Source organism: Sus scrofa, chromosome 1 (assembly GCF_054392235.1).
Source record: "Sus scrofa isolate SSC_HxYL_T2T_F1_AM1 chromosome 1, Sscrofa_HxYL_maternal_Yorkshire_Landrace_v2.0, whole genome shotgun sequence".
Classification (NCBI taxonomy): Eukaryota; Metazoa; Chordata; class Mammalia; order Artiodactyla; family Suidae; genus Sus; species Sus scrofa.
Genome location: NC_139383.1, coordinates 105534485 through 105558028, shown reverse-complemented (window position 1 = coordinate 105558028; position 23544 = coordinate 105534485). Strand labels below are relative to the sequence as shown.

Genomic DNA, 23544 nt, shown 5'->3' with positions numbered 1-23544 from the left:
TTCTCATCTTTCCCAACTGAACTTGTACCCATTAAAGTATAACTTCATAATCCCATTCCCCCAACCCCACCCCACCCCACCCCACCCCACCCCAGTCCCCTCAGGCCTGGTAACCTCTATTCTACCTTCTCTCTCTTTGCATTTGACTACTTAGGAACTTCATATAAGTAGAATCATATAATGTTCGTATGTATTTCACTTAGCATAGTATCTTCTAGTTTCATCCATGTTGTAGCATATGTCAAAATTACATTTCTTGGTAAGGCCAAATAGTTAGAATTCCTTTGCATACAGACCACGTTTTATTTATCCATTTGTCTGTCTGTGGTTTCCACCTTTTGTCTATTGTGAATAATATTGCTATGAACATTGATGTACAAATGTCTGTTCAAGTTCCTGTTTTCAATTCTGCTGGATCTATACCCAGAAGTGGAATTACTGGCTCATATGGTAATTCTATGTTTAACTTTTTGAGAAACTGCCATGCTCTTTTCCACAGCAGCTGCATCATTTTGCATTCATACCAGCAATGTGCAAGTGTTCCAACTTTTATACATATTCATCAGTACTTGTTATTTTCTGGGGTTTGTATTTGTTCGTTTTTGATAATAATCATCCTAATGATCATGAGGTGGTATCTCACTGTAGTTTCAGTTTGTATTTCTTGGTGATAAGTGATCTTGAGCGTCTCTTCACATGCTTATTGGTCACTTGTATTTCTTTTTTCTTTTTCTTGTTTGGCTGCCCCTGTGGCATATGGAAGTTCCCAGGCCAGGGATCAAATCTGAGCTGCAGCTGTGACCTACACCACACTAGATCCTTAGTACACTGCACCACAGTGGAAATCCCCAAATTTGTATATCTTTGAAGTAATGTCCGTTCAAGTCTTTTGCCCATTTTTAAAATTATAGTTGATTTACAACATTGTGCCAATTTCTGCTATACAGCAAAATGACCCAGTCATACATATATATACATTCTTTTTCTTGCATTCTGTTCTATCCCAAGAGATTGGGCACAGTTCCCTGTGCTCTATAGCAGGACCCCATTACCCATCTAGTCTAAATATAATAATTTGCATCCACTAACCCCAAACTCCCAGTATATCCCAATCCCTCCCCCTCCCCTTGGCAACCACAAGTCTGTTCTCCATGTTTGTGAGTCTGCCTCTGTTCTGTAAATAGGCTCATTTATGTCACATTTTAGATTCCACATGTAAGTGATATCATATGGTATTTGTCTTTCTCTTTCTAACTTACTTCATTTAGTATAAGAATCTATAGTTGCATCCATGTTGCTGCAAATGGCATTATTTTGTTTCTTTTATGGTTGAGCAGTATTCCATTGTGTATATGTATCACATCTTCTTAATCCACTCATCTGTCAATGGACATTTAGGTTGTTTCCCTGTCTTGGCTATTGTGAATAGTGCTGTAATGAACATAGGGGTGCATGTATCTTTTTCAATGAAAGTTTTGTCTGGATATATGCCCAAGAGTGGGGTTGCTGGATCATAGGGTAGTTCTATATTTTCACCCATTTTTAGAATCAGATTGTTTGTGAAGTTGTAAGAGTCTCTCCAGAATATGTATTTCTGGATATAAATCCCCTATCAGACATGATTTACAGATATCTTCTCCAATTCCCTGGGCTGACTTTGATGGTGTTTATTTCTACTGGTGCACAATTTTAAAAATTTTTATGGAGTCTAATTTATTCAGTTTTTCTTTTTTTTTCCTGTGCTTTTGGTCATTGCCAAATCCTATGTCAAAAAGTCATTGCCAAATCCTGTGTCATGAAGCTTTTGTCCTATGTTTTCTTCTGAGAGTGCCATAGCTTTAGCTCTAACATTTTGGTTGTTGATCCATCTTGAATTAATTTTTGAATAATATGTTAAAATTAAAGGGTCCAAACTCATTCTTTTGCATGTGGACATCTGTTTTCTCAGCACCGTTTGTGGAAATGACTGTGCTTTGCTTATTGATTAGTCTTAGCACTTGTTGCAAATTGTTTGACCATGTATAGGAGGATTTATTTTTGGGTTTTCTGTTCCATTCCATTGGTTTCAATGCCTATCCTTATGCCAGTAACACATCGTTTTGATTACTATAATTTTGTAGGAGTTTTTAAATCAGCATGTGTGAGACCTCCATCTTTGTTCTTTTTAAAGATTGTATTGGATATTCAGCGTCCCTTGATGTCCTGCTTCTTTTAATGTATCCTAAACTGTTTGTTTCTGTTTTTTTTTTTTTTTTAAATTTTATAGCTGCACTTGTGGCATTTGGAAGTTCCTGGGCCAGGGATTAAATCTGAACCATAGCTGCAACATACACTGCAGCTGCAGCAACACTGGATCCTTTAACCCACTGCACTCGGCTGTGGATTGAACCCACACCTCTGCAATGACCTAAGCTGCTGCAATCAGATTTTTAACCCACTGTGTCACAGCAGGAACTGTTCTTTAACAGTGATTCTGCACTATATTGACTTTGCCATCAAAGGGCTCTTATTCAACTTGAAGAAAAGACAAAAATGATGTCTATGCCCAAGTCCTCAGTCCTTGCCCAGAAACCTCAAGGGTTCTCTTGATTCATCCTCACATGAGTCAGCAGGTGTGGGTGTCCCAGTCTTGGCTGGCTCCTCACCACATCTAACAGAATGCTCCAGGAAGACATCTCACCTCCTAATTAAGCATCTCAGACATATATACAGCTCAAACAGGGACTTAACAGCCATCTCTATGCTCATTTCCTTCTTAGAATGGGTGTCGGGGTCGACACCTTCTGGGGCCTGGGGAAAGTTGGCAGCTGCTTTTTCAGCATATCTTCATTGATTATCCCTGCAAACCCAGTCTTGACTATCAAATTGCTCCAGAAGTGTGGTGAATTTTCCTTCATGCCATATGCCTCTTTGTATCCCCCCCAGTCCACCCCATTGCCATGGGCACCTAACTCCTTTTCTAGAGATTTCTTACACCCTGTCTGGAATGGCTCACTCTCTTGATACCCAGAATCCAGGGGCAGAGTAGCTGTATTGACATTTGCACACCAGTGAAAACCCTTGGCCAGAATATCAACAGTCTCCCAGGCCTCAGACTGAAGCATCATTGCAGCAGCTGCCATCAGCGATGCCCTTTGAGCTGCTCTTAGATTCTGGGTCCAGGGTAAAGGCATGATCTTTGCCCTCAAGGTGCTCACAGTCCAGTAGAGGACACAGATTGTCATAGCACAAGGTATCCACAAAGAGGGATGGGGGCACGATGGTTTGGAGCTCCAGTCTCAAGTCACAGAGTCCTAGGTTCAAATCCCAACAATGCCAACTACAAGCCATGGACAAAATCCTTCTGCAGCCTGTGTTTCCAAGAGCATACACATTGCAATTACTATCTTATTTGAAATTCATATCATCCCTAGGAGGTAAGGTCTATTATTATCACCACTTTGCATTGGCAACCAAGGTCAAGGCGGGCATCCATGACCCTGAATAGCCTCCTCCTCTGTTTCCTGGTCTCAGACTAGCGGCTCCCATTTCTCAGCCTGTTTGCTCATATTGTGTTGGTGCTCATGTCTGGCAGGCAGTGCTCTGAAAGCTGTTCTTTCCGGCTCTAATAAACCATGAGGAGGTTTCAAGGGACCCACGGAAAATGGGACTGAAGCCTGAGGGACAGGATGAGCCATACTCTCCCCACCTGCTCCTAGATGGTGGAGCGGAAACCAGGCCACTGAGGGCAGTTTCTGGGGTTCGAGCCCCACCCCTTCTAGCCTGACAAGGGCCCAATGTGTCTGCTCCCCCCAGAGTCCCAGGGCCTGCCTGAATGCTGCCGGGGTAGGCGGGGGAAGAGGAGGGCTGCTGGTGGGGGCTGGGAGAGGGGGCTTCTCCTGGCTCTAAGACTTTTGCCTCAAGTCAGAGAGAAAATTGTGGATCTTGTGCTAAAACACATGTCAGGGCCGGAGGACATGTCAGGGTCTGCATCTCTTCCCCGCACCTGCTCTCTCACTCTCCTTCCGTTTTCTCTGTGCCACACTTCAGACCCAGTAGGTTCTAAAGCCCCACCCTCTCTGGAAAGCATCACCTGCACCCTTGCCTCCGGTTCCCTTCCCCCTACAAACCCCAGAAAGATGGACATCTGTGCCTTCCACTGCAGGACAGTGATTCTCAGTGGGGTCCCCCTGCCCCAGTGGTGGTCAGGGGATGTTTAAGAAACTCATGGGCAGGGAGGAGGAATTTTTCCATGTGCTTCCTGAGATTCAGACACATTCTGGCCAAATCATATCCAGAATGAGCCTCTGTGGCTGACGGGGGTGGGTTGTAGCCCTAAGGTGTTTTGAGCTGGGTAAATGGTGGAGGAAACACCATGCCTCAGGGACAGCTCCTAGCTTCTTTGGGCTCTAACTACTTTTTTTTTTTTTTTTTTTTTTTTTTGTCTTTTTGCCGTTTCTTGGGCTGCTCCCACGGCATGTGGAGGTTCCTAGGCTAGGGGTCTAATCGGAGCTGTAGCTGCCAGCCTACGCCAGAGCCACAGCAACACGAGATCCGAGCCGTGTCTGCAACCTATACCACAGCTCACGGCAATGCCAGATCGTTAACCCACTGAGCAAGGGCAGGAATTGAACCTGCAACCTCATAGTTCCTAGTCGGATTCGTTAACCACTGCGCCACGACGGGAACTCCTCTAACTACTTAATATGTGTCCACCTTGTCTCTCTAGCTAAGCTGGAGGTTCTCTGTCTGCACAATGGGTCACTAGGACTTTGGGGCTTGGGTGAAAAGCGGGTAGGATTCAGGCTGTTGTGTGTATGGGAGGGGGAGTCCTCTGCGACATACCCACTCATGAAGACCAGCAACAGGGATGGATGGAAAGAGCCCGGGGGTGGGGTGGTTGCAGAAGTGACTTGGATCCCACGTTGCCATGGCTGTGGTGTAGGCTGGAGGCTACAACTTCCACGGACCCCTAGCCTGGGAACTTCCATATGCCATGTGTGCAGCCCTAAAAAGATGAAAAAAAAAAAAAAAGGAAGTTTGGGGTGGGAGACATCAAAGTAGACAAAGCAGGACAAGATAGTGTAGAGAGCTGGCTTCTAGGCTTGTCCCTCGGTAATTGTGCACCCTAAGTTCCTTGTCCTCTGGGCTGCCTCCTCATCTTATCAACAAACCTGGGTGTTCTCCGAGGTCCCTTGCAGCACTGTTTTTCTCTGGTTCTCTGCTAGCTGAGCACCTCCTGACTCCCTCGCCTGGATCCTGGTGTCTCCCACCTACTGATTTCACTGGCCTCCCACCCCCACGACCTAGATGTTGTCACTTTTGGTGTGACATTCATGGGGCACAGTGCCCAAGTGCAGCTGATAAGCACACTGTAGGGCTACACGGGCTGGCTACGCATGCCCTTTCTGGCTCCAGGGAGGCTCAGGGAACATCACTGAGTCTGGAGGCAGAATGGGGGCAGCATCCAAAGTTTGCGGGTGGATGGAATTCCTGTCATGACCCAACTAGGGTTCGATCCCTGGCCTCACTCAGCTGTTTAAGGATCTGGTGTTGCCGTGAGCTATGGTGTCGGTCACAGACGTGGCTTGGATCCCACATTGCTGTGGCTGTGGTGTAGGCTGGTGGCTACAGCTTCCATAGACCCCTAGTCTGGGAACTTCCATATGCTAAAAAGACAAAAAAAAAAAAAAAAGGTAAGTTTGGGGGTGGAGACATCAAAGTAGACAAATCAGGACAATATAGAATAGGTTTGGGGTGATCCAGGGTTTGGTCTTGAAGGCACTTGGGCTGGGGGCTGTCACTTGGTGGAGAGGCACGAGCAAGAACTGTTTAGGGTGGATCCAGCCCAGCCTTCTCCCTGCTGAGATGATGTCATATCCTGCCTTCTGGCCAAGTAATTGTTGCCATTCTGGTGCCAACCCACAAGCCCTCCCACTTTGAAAAGCTCCAAATTGATCACGTGGCTTAAATCTGCATGAAGCCCACAAGGCGTCAGGACAGCCTGCCAGCTTGACAGTAAGACAGGCATCTGAAGCCAGGAGCTGAGTTCCAGCTGGCCTGGGGGCTGCACACAGCCCAGGGTCCTCAGAGTCCAGACACAACAGCTCCTCAGGGTTTTAGACCCAGGCATCGCTGACAGTAGAGCCTTGTGTTCAGAAGGGCCCGGTTTGAGGTGGGTCCAGTCCCCACCCTGCTCCCAGCTGGGACCTGTTCCTTAGGAACAAACCTTTGTCTAAGGAGCTGTTAGTCTTTTTTGGCGGATTAATAATAAATAGGGATGCGGCCAATTTTGTGTCGTGCTGCAAAGAGACTGAGGGGCTGGTGGTTGGAGGAAAGAAAATCTACAAGGAGGAGCAACAACTTGGGCAGGCGGGCTGGAGCATGCAGGCGACGGGGTGGGTTGATGACGTTATCATTGTTTCTCAGTCTGGAGCAAACGGATTGGCTTTTTTATTTTTTTCTGTACCAAATGAGACAGCCAGCCCTGGGGGCTGAAAATTGCCTGGAACCGGGTACCCGGTAGAAAAGGGATGGTGTTTGTCTGGCACAATCACTGTTTCCACTCCAGGTTATTTCATCAGGTGACTGGATTATAATTTCATTCCAGCCCACGCTGTGCTACAAAGTGATTATCACACACTCCAGATGTTTACCTGGTCTTGGCAAGACCATGTCCGGCCCAGGGCCCAGGGTGCATTTGAAGAAGGGATGGGAGGAGTTCCTGCTGTGGCTCAGTGGTTAATGAACCTGACTAGTATCCACGAGGACTCAAGTTTGATCCCTGGCCTTGAGTTCAATCCCTGGCCTTGCTCAGTGGGTTAAGGATCTAGTGTTGCCGTGAACCGTGGTGTAGGTCACAGATGAGGCTTGGATCTGGTGTTGCTGTGGCTGGGTGTAGGTTGGCAGCTGCAGCTCTGATTGGACCCCTAGCCTGGGAACTCCCATATGCTGTGGGGGCAGCCCTAAAAAGACAAAAAAAAAAAAAAAAAAAAAAAAAAAGAAAGGATGGGACAAGAAAAAGATCATGATTAACCTCTTAGGAGCTGTTGCAGATTGTGTGGCCCTGCAGTGGATTACAGAACAGCCTGAGAACTGCATGGAGCAGGAGCAAAGGCAAAATGAAGGCAGCCTGGGTGATTGATACAAAAAACACTCAGAGCTCATGAGAGCTCTGCCAAATAAACTGACTGCCCTGACTTATTCCCAGATTCTATTGGATGATGTTATAGAGTAATTAAATCTTTAACTGAGAAATATAGTTCTCTGTGTCAGAAACCACATGGGGGCTATGCACCCCAAGTTCTAGTTCTGGCTTTGCTGCCCGGCATTGATGGGACCTGGGGTGGAGATAGGTTCTTCTTCCTCTCTCAGTTTCTCCCTCTGTGGGGTGGAGGCACTAGGTGGCCTCTGGCATCTTTTCAGGAATGGTAGGGTGTTTACCATCACAGCCCAACAGAGAAGGATGATCTGCGGCTAGACCTTCTCCACAGGGGCAGGAGGAGGTTGGCGTTTGGTCCCTCCCTCCTGCAATGGTCACTTCTTCCCCATGTCATGCTCCACTCTCTCCTATCTATTCTTCCATGCATGCCCATCCCTCCATCACTAGCGGTCTCTAGACTGCCACTCTCTATGGTCAAAACGTGGCTCTGCCTCTCTACCAGTTAAGCATAAGCAGATGCCTTAAGTTCTGTTTTTCTATTTCCTCATCTGTAAAATGGGTATAACATCAACTCCCACTTCAGAAAGTGGTCAAGCTGGTTCACTGGGGAAATGAACAGAAAAGGACTCAGCACAGCGCAGGACGTGGAGGAAGTGCGCAGCAGATGAGGCGAGTCTGGTTGTTGCTATGGTTACGAAGCAACTGTTTCTCCCGCTGCTTCTTCCTCCACGTCTAGGCTTATTCTGACACTGAGATGCACAGACTCAAGAGTCTGGCTTCTCAAAATCAGAAAGGACTTTGGAGCCCCTAAGTGGCAGGATTCCCTCTAGCATCTGGCAGGCTCATCTAGAGAACTGGGTAGAAGCTCATGACCTTCACCGCCGCCGCTGAAGCCTACAGGGAGCACCGTCTTCCCCACCCCTTCCCTCTCCCTGACATTTCCCCTTAACTCTGCTCAGCTGTTACTCAGGATCCCCTGAGCTCTATGTACTGCGGGTACTGCGTGGGAGTCCTTAGAACGCTACAGAGGTGGTCCTGAGCCCACAGGCTCACAGCTCTGAGGGCTTCAGGGCTGGGAGGGCGAGGCTGGCCCCACAGCACGCTCCTCCTCTGAACTTCACAGCAGCTTCCCACCCACCCCATCTGCTGCCACCTAGCACTGCAGAAAATCATCTCCGGAAAGAGTGGGAAGAGGGAACTGCTTTGAATGAGGCCCCAGTGAAGAGTATCAGATAATTTCAGGAACAAAAAGGACCTTATTTACCCTCCTCGGTGTTATAGAGAAGAAAAGGGAAGTTGAGCAACCTGCTCTTGGTCACACAGTGTAACTATAGGCAGAGCTAGAGCCCTCAGCTCTAAGGTGCCAGCTCATGGTCCTTCAATGGGCATTTATTTGAAATCTTCTATGCACCAGAGTCTGGACTCAGGGTACATATGTGAGGGCTTTTCTCTGCAGGAGCTTACAGAGGGAAGAGAGTCGGGCCAGTAAATAATCACAGTACAAAGGGATAGAATGTTCTAGGTGGGGGATGACCCAGGCCAATGCCAGGTCCTTAACCCACTGAGTGAGGCCAGGGATCGAACCTGTGTCCTCATGGATGCTGGTCGGGTTTGATAATTGCTGAGCCACAACAGGAACTCCTCTACTCCATACTGTTAAAACACCTGGTACTCTTAGGCTGACATCACAGTTTCTTAGGACATATACAAGCTGCATATTTATTTGACGGTGATGAAAGAAGCAGAGTGTTTTTTCTTGATGACCTCCTAGGAGCGACTATTAAAGACTACATGATGTTTAATGTTGTTGTGTAACCAGCTTAGCTGAGTTCAACCCATAACCTGGGTTCTAGCATGTATTAAGTGCCAAATAAATGATACAGATGCCAAAAGTTCTGGGATGGAGCGCTGGGGGCTTGGGAGGCAGGGCACTTGGGAGAGGCTGAACCCAGCAGCTCAGAAAGAGCCCTCTTGTCTGGATTCCATGAGTCCAGATCCTTCGACCCTTTCTAACTGTGAAAACTTTTAAGAATCTTAGCCTTCTGCTGCCATTGATTACTTCATCAGCAAATGGTAACAATAGTTATTACACAAGATAAGAAAGTGTACTAGCCCACAGTAGTCCTCAGCAAGCACTGGAGGCTCTTATTATCTTGATTAGTGAGTGTGTCATGTCTGCAACGTCAGTGAGCTTGAGGGCATTCTAGAGAAGGCAGAGACCTTCCAGTCTTGTTTAAAGAATAGGGTGAATCTGGGTGAGAGATTCAGGCCTCTGGGCCCAAGGGAAGGAAGAGGAAGCCATCTGGGAGCAGCACGGGAGTGGGGGGGAGACGACGACTCACGTCCATAGACCTGAAAGTCCATTCATTGGTCAGTGGTCATGACCCAGCTCCCAGCATGGGAGCCACCCACCCCTGGGCCCTGTGGACCACGTCCTCCCCACACCTGTGCAGGCTTGAGTAGTTAGGGGTGTTCCCTTGGCTGGGGGAGACCATTCCTCCTGTCCCCCAGCCCAGGGCAGCCCCCCTGAATCTCTGTCTCTGTCTCTGCCGATTTCATCTCCTCCCACGCAGCGCCTGTGAGATCTCACTTCTGTCTCGTCCCGGCTCTTGGGGAGCGGAAGGGTTGGGTGTCAGGGTGTGAATGTGGCCGATTTGGTTGAAGGTGGGGTAAAATCAAGTCCAATCCTCCTCCTTCCTTCCCCCCGCATCTCACCTGCCAAAATACATAAAGCCACATTCTAATTAAACAGGATCTGGGGATGGATGAAAGGCAGGGGAAAGAAACTCTATTCCGCCAGCTCATCATCAGCTCATTCATGATTCTCTGCTTCCTGAAAAAGCCTGGATCACGTGAGCTTCTCTGAGGCTCAAACCACGTTGGGCGTGGGATGGTCTCTTCCTTGGCAAGTGGGCCCTAGGCTTAGCTATGGGGTTTTTGCATGACTTCTGCCTTTGGGAACATGATGAGCAGCTCGCCAGCTCAGCTGTTCACGTGTCACCCGATTTGGGACTCCCCGCCCCTCGGGGCTGTGCCTCCCCTCCCCCTGCCCCCAAGGTTGCTCTCTGGAGTTGCCTCCTCTCCATCACTGCTGTGTGCTGACTGTTATAGACAGAGTGCTAGGGAGGCTGTGGGGGCGGCTGGCACACCCGGCGGCACAGGAGACAGCCTAGGGCCTGCTAATGCCTGCCTTTTCTGGAAGCCTACGCAGGCAGCTGCCGGCTGGTCTGCAGGGGACAGATTTCCTGTTTGGAAGGAGCAGGCTTGAGCCTCTGCCATGGGATGTGCAGAGGAAAAAAGGGCAAGGGCTAAGCTTGTATATCATCTGGGCAGGGCAAGAAGAACACAGACGATCCTATGCTGTGGCCTTGAGGCCACAGTCTGTCTTTAAGCCACAAATAACACTGTCTGTACAGGACCCCGGCTCAATGCTGTTCAGCTTCCGAAGGCACCATGTGATCAGCACCCTGATCTGTATCTCTTGCTGTATATTGTTCAGATCAATGATTCAAACAGTTTGTCCTCTTTGAGCTCACACTGGCCTTTAGTGGAAGGAGGCTACTACCTAAAAGGCAGGGTTGCTCGGTTCAGATGTTCAGGCTGTGCACTGCACAAGTGCAACTATGTAACCATAGAGGTTGTAGATTTGTGCATTTATTATTATTACTTTTTTTTTAGGGCCATACCTGCAACATATGGAGGTTCCTAGGCTAGGGGTTGAACTGGAGCTGTAGCTGCTGGCCTATGCCACACCACCGCAATACTGGATCCGAGCTGTGTCTGCGACCTACACCACGGCTCGTGGCAACAATGGATCCTTAACCCACTGAGCGAGGCCAGGGATTGAACCTGCATCCTCAGGTTCATTTCCGCTGAGCCATGACGGGAACTCCTGTGCATTTATTACCGCCACGGTCCAACAGATGGCAGTAAAGTGTCTCGAGGAAGGGAATCCCTTTATCTAATTCGCACAAAGGCACTGTATGGGCTAATGGTAACCCTGCTGAAAGACTGGAGAGAAATCAGTTCTAGAGAGAATTTTATAACAGATAATTGTGCTGAATGGGTAAACCACAAGCCAATCATAGGGCTGGGGTTGGGGCATCTCTAGTCCCTCTTTCTCCCATGCTTTGTCAGGAAGGGGGAGGAACTTGCTAGCCCCTCTTCCCACTTGACCTTCTCCTCTCTTCCCATCTCTGCTCCTTGTCATCTCTCAACCAGGCAGTGAGCTGAAAGCACAATGTTGAAGGTTACAGAACTGGACCTGTCATCATCCTCATCTTCAGAAAACCCCAGACCAGGTCCCCTTCTCCATTGGATTCCGGAACATCAGGCTCAGCCAGGTCACACAGATTGTCGGGGAAGGGAAAAGCAGCCCCGCCTACCTACACTGAGCACGGAGCATCCTCTTTTTAACCCCCTCCACCTCCACAGAGAAAGGGCAATAGTTCCCCAGTCTCAGAGCCCTGAGCCGCTTAGCTAGTGATTAAGATGTGCTGTGATTATCCTGCAACCCAGCAGCTGACACCCCCGCACCAGGCTGCTCCACTCTCATTCCAGGTCGCAGAGAGAAGAGCTGTGCAGTCGCCTGCCTAGAAACACACAGGACAGAGTCTGAGAGCAAAAGAGAAATAGGGCAGAGATGGCCAAGCTCTGCCTGCCATGTCTTTGTGCAGACCTTGAGCTTAGAAAGGCTTTCACATATTTAAAGGGTTGAAAGAAATTAAAACAAGACTATTATTTCATGACACAGGAAAGTTCTATGAAGTTCAAATGTCCAGAAGTAAAGTTTTCTTGGAACACAGTGGGGGCCCATTTGCTTACATAGTATTTACATTGTGTCGTGCATAGTTGCTTTGATGCTTCAGCAGTAGAGCTGAGTAGTTTCAACATAGGCCAAGTGGCCTACAAGGCTTAGAATATTTGTTATCTGGCACTTGTAGGAAAATGTTACTGACCCCTGGCTCAGAGCCTGAGAGCCCAGAGGCTATTGTGGAAATAGCCCTGGATTTGGAGACAAGAGACCTGGCTTTGAGCCCTGCTGGCAACATTGAGCAGCTCTGTGTCCTCAGCCAAGCCATCTTGTTCTCTGAGCCTGTTTTCTCATCTGTTAATGAGAATGTACCTGCTTACCACGTAGGGCCCTTGCACCGATCTGATGCCATGAAGGACATGCAAGTGCCTTGTGAATTGCAAGGCCTTCGTGAAGGTTTAGTATGATTTGCCAGAGAAGGTGGTCATTCTTGGCCTCTTCTTTTTACCTTTCTTCTCATCATCTTGATATGGACTGCCTTGCTCCCCTGGCCTGTGGGATAGGGGTTTGTACCGGCCATTCCCCTTTCGCTCTGGCTGAACCACGTACTATGACCAGAATGGCAGGTTTGTGCTTGTTGAAACTCTGATCACAGGAAATTTATGGCTCTCATATGACCACTTAGGAGGAAGGCTTGCTGCACTGTGCTGGCCTTTGTCAACTGAGAGAGAATGATGCCCTTCCCCTCAACCTTTTTTTCTTTTTATGGCCAAACCCGTGGCGTATGGAAGTTCCCAGGCTAGGGGTGGAATCAGAGCTGCAGCTAAGGCCTGCGCCACAGCCACAGCAACATTGGATCTGAGTCACATCTGCGACCTACACTGCAACTTGCAGCAACACCAGATCCTTAACCCACTGAGTGAAGCCAGGGGATCGAACCCACATCCTCACAGAGACAGTGCCGGGTTCTTAACCTGCTGAGCCACAATGGGAATTCTGAATGAAGCCCTTTTTAAATTCAGCTTCATTTTTTCAAGCAATATATTCACTTCATCACAATTTATTATGGGCACTGGCCTCGTTTGGAAAATGACAAATTGGGTACTATTCGGCTCTCCTTGAAGAGGAAATATGGAGAAAAGGAGAGAGAAGAGTAATAACAGCCTCATTGTCTGTCTATGGGGCCTTTTAAAGAGTGAATTTAAAAGCCAGTTCTTGGAGTTCCCGTCGTGGCTCAGTGGTTAAGAAATCTGACTAGCATCCATGAGGACACAGGTTTGATCCCTGGCCTTGCTCAGTGGGTTAAGGATCTGGTGTTGCCGTGAGCTGTGGTGTAGCTTGCAGACATGGATCCTGTGTGGCTATGGCTGTGGCTATGTTGTAGGCCAGCTGCTATAGCTCTGATTTGAACCCTAGCCTGGGAACCTCCATATGCTGCGGGTGCGGCCCTAAAAAGCAAATAAAACAAATAAAAGGCAGTTCTTGGCCCACCTCAATGTGATCAGAGATCATCTGATACAGGGCACCCTGCTCTCCACACAGTCAACTACTTGAGGACCCAGCGCCCCATCTTGCTAGAAAGTTCCACAGAGTTTAGAAGACAGTCTAGCTGGAATTAACTTCCTCCTGCATTCTGTTCATCTGACTCCTTGACCCCTGAACATGGGTCCCTTGTTGCTTTACCTGGAAGAGCCTGGAAGCTCTGTCCAGCCTATTGGTCCCTGACCCTTGGCTTGGTGCCCGTGTTGCCTCCCTTGGGCCCTGGTACTCTGCTTCTCTGGACTTTCCCAGGATGAGGATGCCGTGTGTTCCCAAAGCCCCATGTGGGCTTCTGCTTCCCAGGACCCATCTGCAGGGCTTTCAGTATCTCTCCCATCCTCTGAGACGCTTCCTTGTTCTCCTGGGCTGCCTTTCCTGGTCAGATGTCATGGAATTGCAGATTGAAGAGGATCCTTAGTGTTCTCACATCCCTCACCTCTGCCATCTGCCTCCCCACCCTGAGCATCCCGACAGATGGCTCCCCACCAACGTACTTGGCACAGAGTAACTGCTTAGGTGTCACTGGTGATGGGAACTCACTTCCGCCAAGGGCTTCCCAGGCATTTTTTGGATAGCCCTAGATACTAGAAAATGTTTCTTCTGGTGAGCTAAAATATCCCTCCTTAGAATTCAACCCACTAATTCAAATGTTGCCTTCTGGAAGGATTCAGAGTATCTGTTACTCCTTCCACAAATACTTCCTAGCCCCCTCATCCTTTCTTCTACCTCACAGTGCCCCGTTCTCTCTGGGGTCCTGTTGCCCCTCTGACTGACGGATATTCAGCAGTGGCCTTTATGAACCTTTCCTGATCCCCATGCACTACTGGCTAAGGGCATTTTGCCACCCTGTAGAGGGGACTTGCATCTGTGTGAAGCGAGACCTGGACTGCACCTGAGAAAGGGCTTGCACCAAAATGAGTGGTCCTCAGAGGACCTGCCAGGCAGGGGAAGAAAGAACCATCACCACTCTCCCCCCACTCCCCCTGTGCCCTGCAGGAGGCCTCTGCACCTTGGAGGATGACCCACATAATAAAGGGTCTCTGGGAGGGAACCTGGAAACTCTGCCTTGTTAACGAGCTCCCCAAGGAGCCTGAATGTGGCCCAAGTTTCAAGCCACTGAGCTGGGGTTTGCCTGGTCTGACCTCTTCTGAAGGCCCTGGTTCTGTGTGGTCTCAGAAGAATCTTCGTGGCGAAGCAAGAGGGGGAGGGAATCTGAGAATGACTGTCCTACAGGAGGCTTCAGTTGGGGACAAGGATTGAGGATCTTCCCTCCCCCTGGATGGTGAAGATCGAAGAGAGAAAGAGAAGGCAACACTCCCTCTTGGCTCAAGGTTCTTGGCAGGTCAGAGAACCTGCCTCATGGCTGGAGTGTCCTCGGTGGGTTCCCTGCAGGATTCTGCACTGGCTCATCTCTAGAGGGCAGCCCTGTGCTGTTGGACAGGACTTGAGATGGGAAGGGATGAGATTAGTTTTTTTCTCCTCTCCCTATCTCAGTCCTTTACCTTGAGCAACTTCCCAGAACTTTGAGCTTTAGGAAATTCAATTCAATTTGCTTTTCAATGCACTTAGTGAGATTCAGTATGTGCCCAGCACTGTGCTGGAGAGGCCATATGAGAAAAGGAAGTTCTCCCAGTTCTTTTAAGTTCTTGAGAACTTAGAAGTCTCACCTGCAGGAAACAGCAAACACCACAAGGAGTAGATGGTGAAACTTGGAAATTATCGACATGGACAACATGGCAGAGCCAAGATCACCGAGGAGAAAGAGCCCTGGGGGACTGGAGCATCAGGGAAGGCTCTAGGGAGGATATAGGCAAAGGGGACGGCTTCTGGGCCTCAATTAAACTGGTCTAATTTTTATCAGCTTCACATACTGGGCATAAGACATCTGAAAAAAATAGAAGATTTTGATATAGGAAAAAATAGGAATCTACTGCAAGAAGAGGAAAAGGAAAAGAAAGGTGCCTCAGCCCTTAGAATTGTTGACACTCAAAGAAAGTTTGGAGAAATCTCACTTTCACACTACGTAGCAACTCCTATCTTTTGCTCCGCACAAAGGGCAGGCTCCAACTGGGGAGACCTGGGCAGGACTCATCATGTTGTCAAGTTTACATTGAACCCCATGCCCCCTTGAGGCCATTGCCAAGGCTGAGGCATTTTGGGGTTACAGAGAATGGATTTCTGTTCAGTGAATGGAGCAAAGATACAGGAAGCAGATACAGGTCTTTAAATGAAGTAATGCCTAAACATGCATTGTTTGCTGGCTTTTGGTTTCTCTGGTCTTTACATTGGTTATGGCCTTGGCAATTTACATATAAATTTGATTTTCATTTGCATAATCAATTTTCCCCAATGAATTTTCACACTATGATGTAGTGTAGAGGACAGATTGGGGAAGACAGAGTAGAGGCTGAGGGCCCAGCTGAAGTAATTTCAGTGTCCCAGGGAGATATGCTAGTGGGTTGGTTCAGGGTGGCATCTTGCATTTGGGTTGATTCATGCATCCGAAAACAATATGTTAGTAAATGAAAACATAAGTCCCCTCTACCTCTGATTCGTGCTATGCATGAAGTTTAGCAGTTACCACTTGGAACCAACATCAGGTGACTTATGTCTTGTTCGGTTTTTGTTACTATTAACAATATTCCATGCATTGGTGGAGGAAAGGGTGGATGGTGGGGTAGCTTTGGGGCCTCTGTTCTCTCCTTAGGACCCAAACGAGCTGCAGCTTCCTCTGTGTTCATTTCCAGGTAACAAGTACGAAGTCAAGGTCTACACTGGTGACGTCATTGGGGCAGGGACCGATGCCGATGTCTTCATCAACATATTTGGAGAGTACGGAGACACGGGTAATGGCTTTGAAATCCTCTCTTCACAAGCCATGCCAAGAACTGCTTCTTAAGTGGACTGTTTCCCACCCTCCTTGCAGAGGAAGGCCCTTCCAGTCTCATCTAGGCTCATCTGTTGAGCAGCTTTCTTTATCTTGTGATTTGGTTTGTCATGGCCATCCCTGGGCAACAAGGTGCCCACCCTGTCCATTTATTTAAGAGCAAGATGTGCTTGGTTTAGGGGCTGATTTAGAGTCATCCTGCATCCTAGATCAGACCCAAGCTCCACATCTCCAGGGGACCCCTTCTTACCTACTCTCCGTCTGTCTAAGCTCCATGCCCATCTTGAATTATATTTGGGGATGTGACTGGGCATGGCCTGATTCAATGCAGTGGTTTGGGGTAGAAGAGAATGGGGCCCAGGGATAGAATTAGATGTGGCCCCATAGGTGGAGAGGAACTAAGGGCATAGACACAGCCACAGGTGTTGGGAGAACGTTCAGGCCAGCAGAACTTTGACAGGTGGTTCTCTCCGGCTTCTGCCAATTTAAGGGACTAGTACAGGAGTCAGAAAAACTACAGAAACATGAACTTGGAACACGACATATTAAATAATTAAAAATGCATTGCTGGGATTATAAGAAAAAAGAGAAATCTCCAGGTGTCAGAAATGAAGAGGAAACTTAAAACCAAAGTATTAGCTTTGAATTGATACTGTGGATCTTGGAAGAAGGGAACTGTCATGTTCAGCAATCTACAGGATGGATTTCCGTACATATTTGGGGTCAGAAAATGAGATCTTGGCTCTGTAGGAGGCAAGATATGCAAAAAATTAGAGCCACACATAAACCCAGAATCCCAGAAGATTCACAGGAACATCTTCAGTGAAAGAAGAAAATAGGAAAAAACTGCTCATCAGGACAGTAAAATTATGCCTGTAAGAATTCTAGATTAAAGGCAATTGCTGAGAAATTGGTAACTTATAGGCTCACACTCATGTGGGCTTGAGGTCTAATTTTATATTACAAATATGATTTGGGGACCCTCTCCCTCAGGGACAGAAATTTGATTTCATGTCAATAATAGACTTTGGTGCTTGGCAGAAGTATTTGCAAGACAAAATGCTGGAGCTTCCCACAGATAAAATGCTGGAGAGAAGTTCACTTTCCAAAACTACAAAGCACACAAGGACACAGTCTACCTTGACTAAACATCAATAGATGTAACAAACAATAATGTTAAATCATCCAGAACTTTGGATAAAGTAATCTGAGAAAGGCTATAACTTAAGTATGTTTAAATTGACTATAGACCTGAAAGAAACAATTGAGAAAAATAACAAGGCACTATGAAAAATATTGCAAAGACAAATATAGGAAATGAAAATAAAGTTGCTAAATATAAATGGTCAATCAGTTAAACAACATAATCAGAAACAGTTGAATAGAGAATTAGTGAAGTGTTAAATAAATATGAACAAAATATGCAGACGTAGCAGACACATAAAAGGTTGGAAAATATCAGGAAGCAGTCATGAGACAGTGGAGAGAATAAGTTCTGACATGTTGAATAGGAGTTTCAGAAAGAGAACATGTAGAATAGGTGAGAGGGACTATTGGAAGAGATAAGGGCTGATCACTTTTTTTTTTTTTTTTCAGAATTAAGCAGAGATATGAACCTTCAGATTAAAGTAACAAAAGTCATTGATCAGGAGAAATAAAAACAGATCCACATTTAGATACATTGTGGTGAAGCCAAAGGCCAAGAGAAAGATCTTAGAAATAACCAGATTTGGTGGAGTATCTTCTACAAAAAACAATAATTAGATTGACAGCTAATTCCTATCAGCAACCTATAGAGGATATAAGTTCATGGAATATCTTCAATCCTCTGAGCAAGGATATAGCTCAACCTAGAATTCTATATGCAACTATGTTATCATTCTAGAGGGAGGGCAAAATGAATTTCCATGTAAACAAAACAAATGAATTTCCATGTAAAAAAGAGAAACAAAGGTCCACTCATAGACCTATGCTTAAATAACCACTGAGTACTTCAAGAAAAAGGAGACTGTAGCCAGAAAAAAGGAGTGAGATGTAAGAAGCAACGTTAGCAAAAATGTAATAATTACATAGCGAATTTAAGCAAGCATTAACTATACAGAACAATATTAATGATGACTCTTATCAAAACATGAGGAAATGTGGACCCAAGACACTAAAAGATACTAACCACTGAGAAAGAAAGGAGACAGTGAGAGCCAAAACATAATAAAGTTCTTGGTTCCAATGCATTCCCTGACCCTTGAGTAGAGATATCGATTCATTTTAGATTTTAGTAAGTCAAGTGTGCATATTAAAATTGTAAAATAGCCACCTATAAATAGAAATGTATAATTTCTAAACCAGAGGAAATAAAAGAGAATATAGACTCAAACAATCCAACAGAGGTCAGGAAATGAGGAAAGAAAAATCATGGCTAATAGCAAAAAATAAGATAAATGTGTAAATAATGCAATAAATAGAAATAAACTAAACTCAGTTAAAGAAGAAATATTCTCATATTAAATTAAAAAAATAAAATCCAGCTTAAATATATGATACAGAAAAGACTACATCAGGAACACATCAACAACAGTCAAGAAGCTGGTATAGCTATATTAATATCCATCAAATTAAATTTTAAGAAAAGCACTTCATTAGAAGTAAGTATATTAGACAATGACACAAAGAAAAATTAACCTGGAAGATATAATAATTCTAAACTTGTGTAGATTTAATGTATTTAACATATTTTCAAAATATGTGAAGCAAAATTCAACAAAATCCTTGGTGGAAGATTTTAATACAACACTCTCCCTTTCTCTCTCTCTATTTTATTTTATTTTTTTTATGACCACCCTGTGGCACATGGAAGTTCCCAGGCTAGGGGTTGAATTGGAGCCACAGCTGCCAGCCTACACCACAGCCACAGCAATGTGGGATCCGAGCCATGTCTGCAACCTATGCCACAGCTCACGGCAAAGCAGGATCCTACTGAGTGAGGTCAGGGATCAAACTTGCATCTTCTAGATACTAGTCAGATTTGTTTCTGCTGAGCCGTAATGGGAACTCCAATACGACACTCTCAATAACTGTTAAGTCAAATGGATAATAATTTAGAATGGGTGCAGATTTTTAACAACACAGTTAACCTTGATCTAACAGAAACGTGGATTGCTGCATCAAACTTGTAGAGAATACACATTATTTTCAAGCACATAATGACCCCATACTTAACCACAAAGCAGGTTGTAACAAATGCAAATGAATCAGTAACATAGAGACAACCCTCTCAGTCAATAAAATTAGAAATTCCTACCTCTCACCCCATTTAGAAACAAAATTTAATTTTCATAAAGCAAATGATCATCTGTAAAATCCAGGAGAATTTAAAAATCATTAGAAACATTAAGAAAGTTTAAGAAAGGTGCTGGATACAAGAGTAACACACAAACTAATAAAGACAGCAAGCAAACATTTAACTTAAAATATATGATTTAGAAGTTCCCATTGTGGCTCAGCAGGTTAAGAACCCAACATTGTGTCCACGAGGATATGGTTTCAATCCCTGGCAAGCTGGGGTGTAAGTCCCAGATGTGGCTTGGATCTGTTATTGCTGCTGTTATGGTGTAGGCTGGCAGCTGCAGCTCTGATTGGATCCCTAGCCCAGGAACTTCCATATGCCACAGATATGACCCTAAAAAAAGCATAAATAAATAAATAATGATTTACAACAGCAATTATAAGATGTCTTAAGAAAAACTCTAAAAAGCATTCTGGAAAAAAAAATTTTTACCTGAGGATATAGAAGAATACCTAAATAAATGGAAAAATATATTATGCTTATGGATGAGAAAATACAAATTCATTAAGATGTCCAAATTTGGAGTTCCCATCGTGGCTCAGCAGAAACAAATCTGACTAGCATCCATGAGGACACAGGTTCGATCCCTGGCCTTGCTCAGTGGACTAAGGATCTGGCATTGCTGTGAGCTGCAATGTAGGCTGCAGATTCGACTTGGATCTCAGGTTGCTGTGGCTGTGGTGTAGGCTGGCAGTTACAGCTCTGATTGGATCCTTAGCCTGGGAACCTCCAGGTACCGCAAGTGTGGACCTAAAAAGACAAAAACAAACAAAAAAGTTGTCCAAAATTTCAAGTTATTCTATAAATGCAATGCAATTTCAGTCAAATTCCCAAAAGGTAATATCTCACAGCTTAAGCTGCTCTTAAAATTCATGTCCACAAACAGCTTATTTTGAATAATGAAAATAATGTCGACTATTAATATGAGAATATTTACCTTACCAGATATTGAAACATCACATTTCTAAAAACCAATAGCGTGATATAGATATAGATAGAAGGATAAACAAATACACCAATAGAATAAAGAGTCTATAGGAGTTCCCATCATGGCTCAGTGGTTAATGAATCCAACTGGGAACTATGAGGTTGCAGGTTTGATCCCTGGCCTCACACAGCTGGTTAAGAATTGGTGTTACTGTGAGCTGTGGTGTAGGTTGCAAATGGGGTTCGGATCCCGCATTGCTATAGCTCTGGCGTAGGCTGGTCGCTACAGCTCCAATTGGACCCCTAGCCTGGGAACCTCCATATGCCTTGGGTGAGGCCCTAGAAAAGACAAAAAAAAAAAAAAAAAAAAAAAAAAAGACAAAAAAAGAGTCCATAAACACAGAGAGAGTAGCATTACAAATCAGAGAGAAAAGGATAGACTCTTCAGTTATGGGTGTTCAAACAATTGTCTAACCATATGAGAAAAGATAAAAGTAGATCCTTTTACCTTTCAACATACACAAAAATAAGTTCCAGATGGGCTGGAGACTTAAATGTGCAAAAACAAACTATGACATTTTTAGAAGAAACTTTAAGAGAATGCCTTTTTTTAAAAAAAATTTCAATTTAGGATGGAATTTTTTTGAACAATTCACGAAAAGCACAAAGGGAAATATTGATAAAGTCCATTAAAACAAGAAAAAAAGTCTGTTTGATAAAAGCATAGACAAAGGAAATACAATAGGAAAATATAATAAAGTATATGAAAAGCAAAGCCTAAGTGGCCTGTATATATGAACCAATCTCTCATATGTATACATATGGACATCTTTTCAAATAATCTCTCAATCTTTTCAAATAATTGATGGAATGCAAATTAAAACCATAATGAGACACCTTTGTACATTGATACAAAATTATAAATACATGTGTTATGGGGAATGGGAACCCTCATGCACTGCTGGTGATAATTGATGTAGTACGACCATTCTGGAGGGCAATTTTGCAATACTTAATACATGGAGAATGAGCACACTTCAGGACCCAGCAACTCTAGGAATCTGTTTAGATCTAGTTTTTACAAATAGGCAGCAGAAGGTAGGTACAAAAGAGTCCATTTAAGTGCTATATGCACTAGCAATCAACTAGAAACAACCCAAATGTACATCAGTAAAAGAATGTGTACATAGTGTTTTCTTTCTTTCTTTCTTTCTTTCTTTTTTTTTTTTTTTTTTTTTTTTATGGCTGCTGTGGAAGTTCTCAGGCTGGGGGTCAAGTTGGAGCTGCAGGTGCCATCTACACCACAGCCACTGGATCCAAGTTGCATCTGCACCCTAAGCTCTGGTTTGCAGCAGCATCAGATCTTAACTGACTGAGTGGGCCAGGGATCAAACCTGAATCCTCACAGACAACGTTGGGTTCTTAACCTACTGAGCCACAATGGGAACTCCATAATAGTGTTTTCTTCATTCAATGACTTTATACAGCAGTTGGACTAATTCTGTTCCTAGCACCAATAGAATAATCTCCAAAGTGTGATATTAACTGAAGAAAGTAAGTTGCACAAGGATGTGTAAGGAGGCTATGATGATGGTTACAGGAACAGTAGTGACAGCCCCAGTCCGTAACATAGCACTTACCATGCTCCAGCCTGCCCTAAGGGGGCTTTGTGCACATTAATTCAGTTAATCCTCACAATAGTACTTATGGGGCGGTGCCATTGTCATCTCAAGGCAAGGAACTTGACACAGAGTGCTGTACACTATGATGTTATTTATGAAACATTCTAAGGCATGTAAGAATAGTATACTTTATGGATACATACGTGCAAACAAAAATTCACGGGAAGAATGGATACCAACTGACCATAGTATTTGTTTGGGGGAGAGGGTAGATGGGGGAAGGGATGGACGTGAGGCTTCAGACCTGTCATTGTTTTGTTTTAAAAAAGAAAAAGGGGAGTTCCCTGGTGGCTCAGTGAATTAGGGATCCAGCATTGTCACTGCTGTGGCTCTGGTTGCTACTCTGGTGCAGATTCGATCCCTGGCCTGGGAATTTTTGCATGCCTCAGGTATGGCCAAAAAAAAAAAAAAAAAAAAAAAAAAAAAAAGAAAAAAAAGAAAGGCCTAAGGAAATTATACATGTTAATATCTGTTATACCTCTTACCTCTGGGTGTCTTAATATTATTATTTTTTCTTTTTTGGCTGCCCTGAGGCATATGGAGTTCCTGGGTCAAGGGTCAGATCCAAGCCACAGTTGTGACCTACACCATAGCTGTGGCAACACCAGCTCCTTTAATCCACTGTACCGGGCTGGGGATCGAACCTGCATCCTTGATGCTGCAAAGACGCCACTGACCCCCTTATGCCACAGTGGGGACTCCTAATATTATTTTCTATGTGTTTGAATTGTGGCAGTTTAAAATTTAGAAAAACTTAAAGAGTCAAATTTTAGAAAAGGAAGAAAACGTCTGATGCCTAGGTGAGGTTGTAAGTGTTGATATGACCGATAGACCTAGGAATGTAATAACAAAACTGCAAACTAGAAGGAACAGGTTAGATTGAGTCCAAATTGTCTTCTTAACATCTGTGTGACTTTTAGTGAGTTATTTAACTTCTCAATTTCCTCTTCAGCAAAACAGTTAATATTGCCTCCCTCTTGGGTGGTGTCGAGAAAAAAGTGAGGGACAAAATGATATTAAACACCCAGCAGTGTCTGATCATAGTTGTCATAGCTGTTTTCCAGAAAAAGAGCCAGGCCTGGGAGTTCCCACAGGGGCACAGCAAAAATGAATCTGACTAGTATCCATGAGGATATGGCTTTGATCCCTGGCCTCACTCAGTGGGTTAAGGGTCTGGTGGTGCTGTGAGCTGTGGTGTAGGTGGCACACATGACTCAGATCCCACATTGCTGTGGCTGTGGTGTAAGATGGCATCTGTAGCTCTAATGTGAC

General features: G+C 45.1%; 1 protein-coding gene across 1 annotated transcript in view; it reads left to right on the top strand.

Moving 5' to 3' along the window:
* LOXHD1 (lipoxygenase homology PLAT domains 1) overlaps positions 1-23544 on the top strand; it is a 196111-nt gene that overhangs the window by 25068 nt on the left and 147499 nt on the right. Inside the window, exon 5 of the mRNA XM_084964969.1 lies at positions 16181-16279. Coding sequence (XP_084821095.1) covers positions 16181-16279 — 99 coding nt within the window. The remainder of the gene's footprint in view (positions 1-16180; positions 16280-23544) is intronic.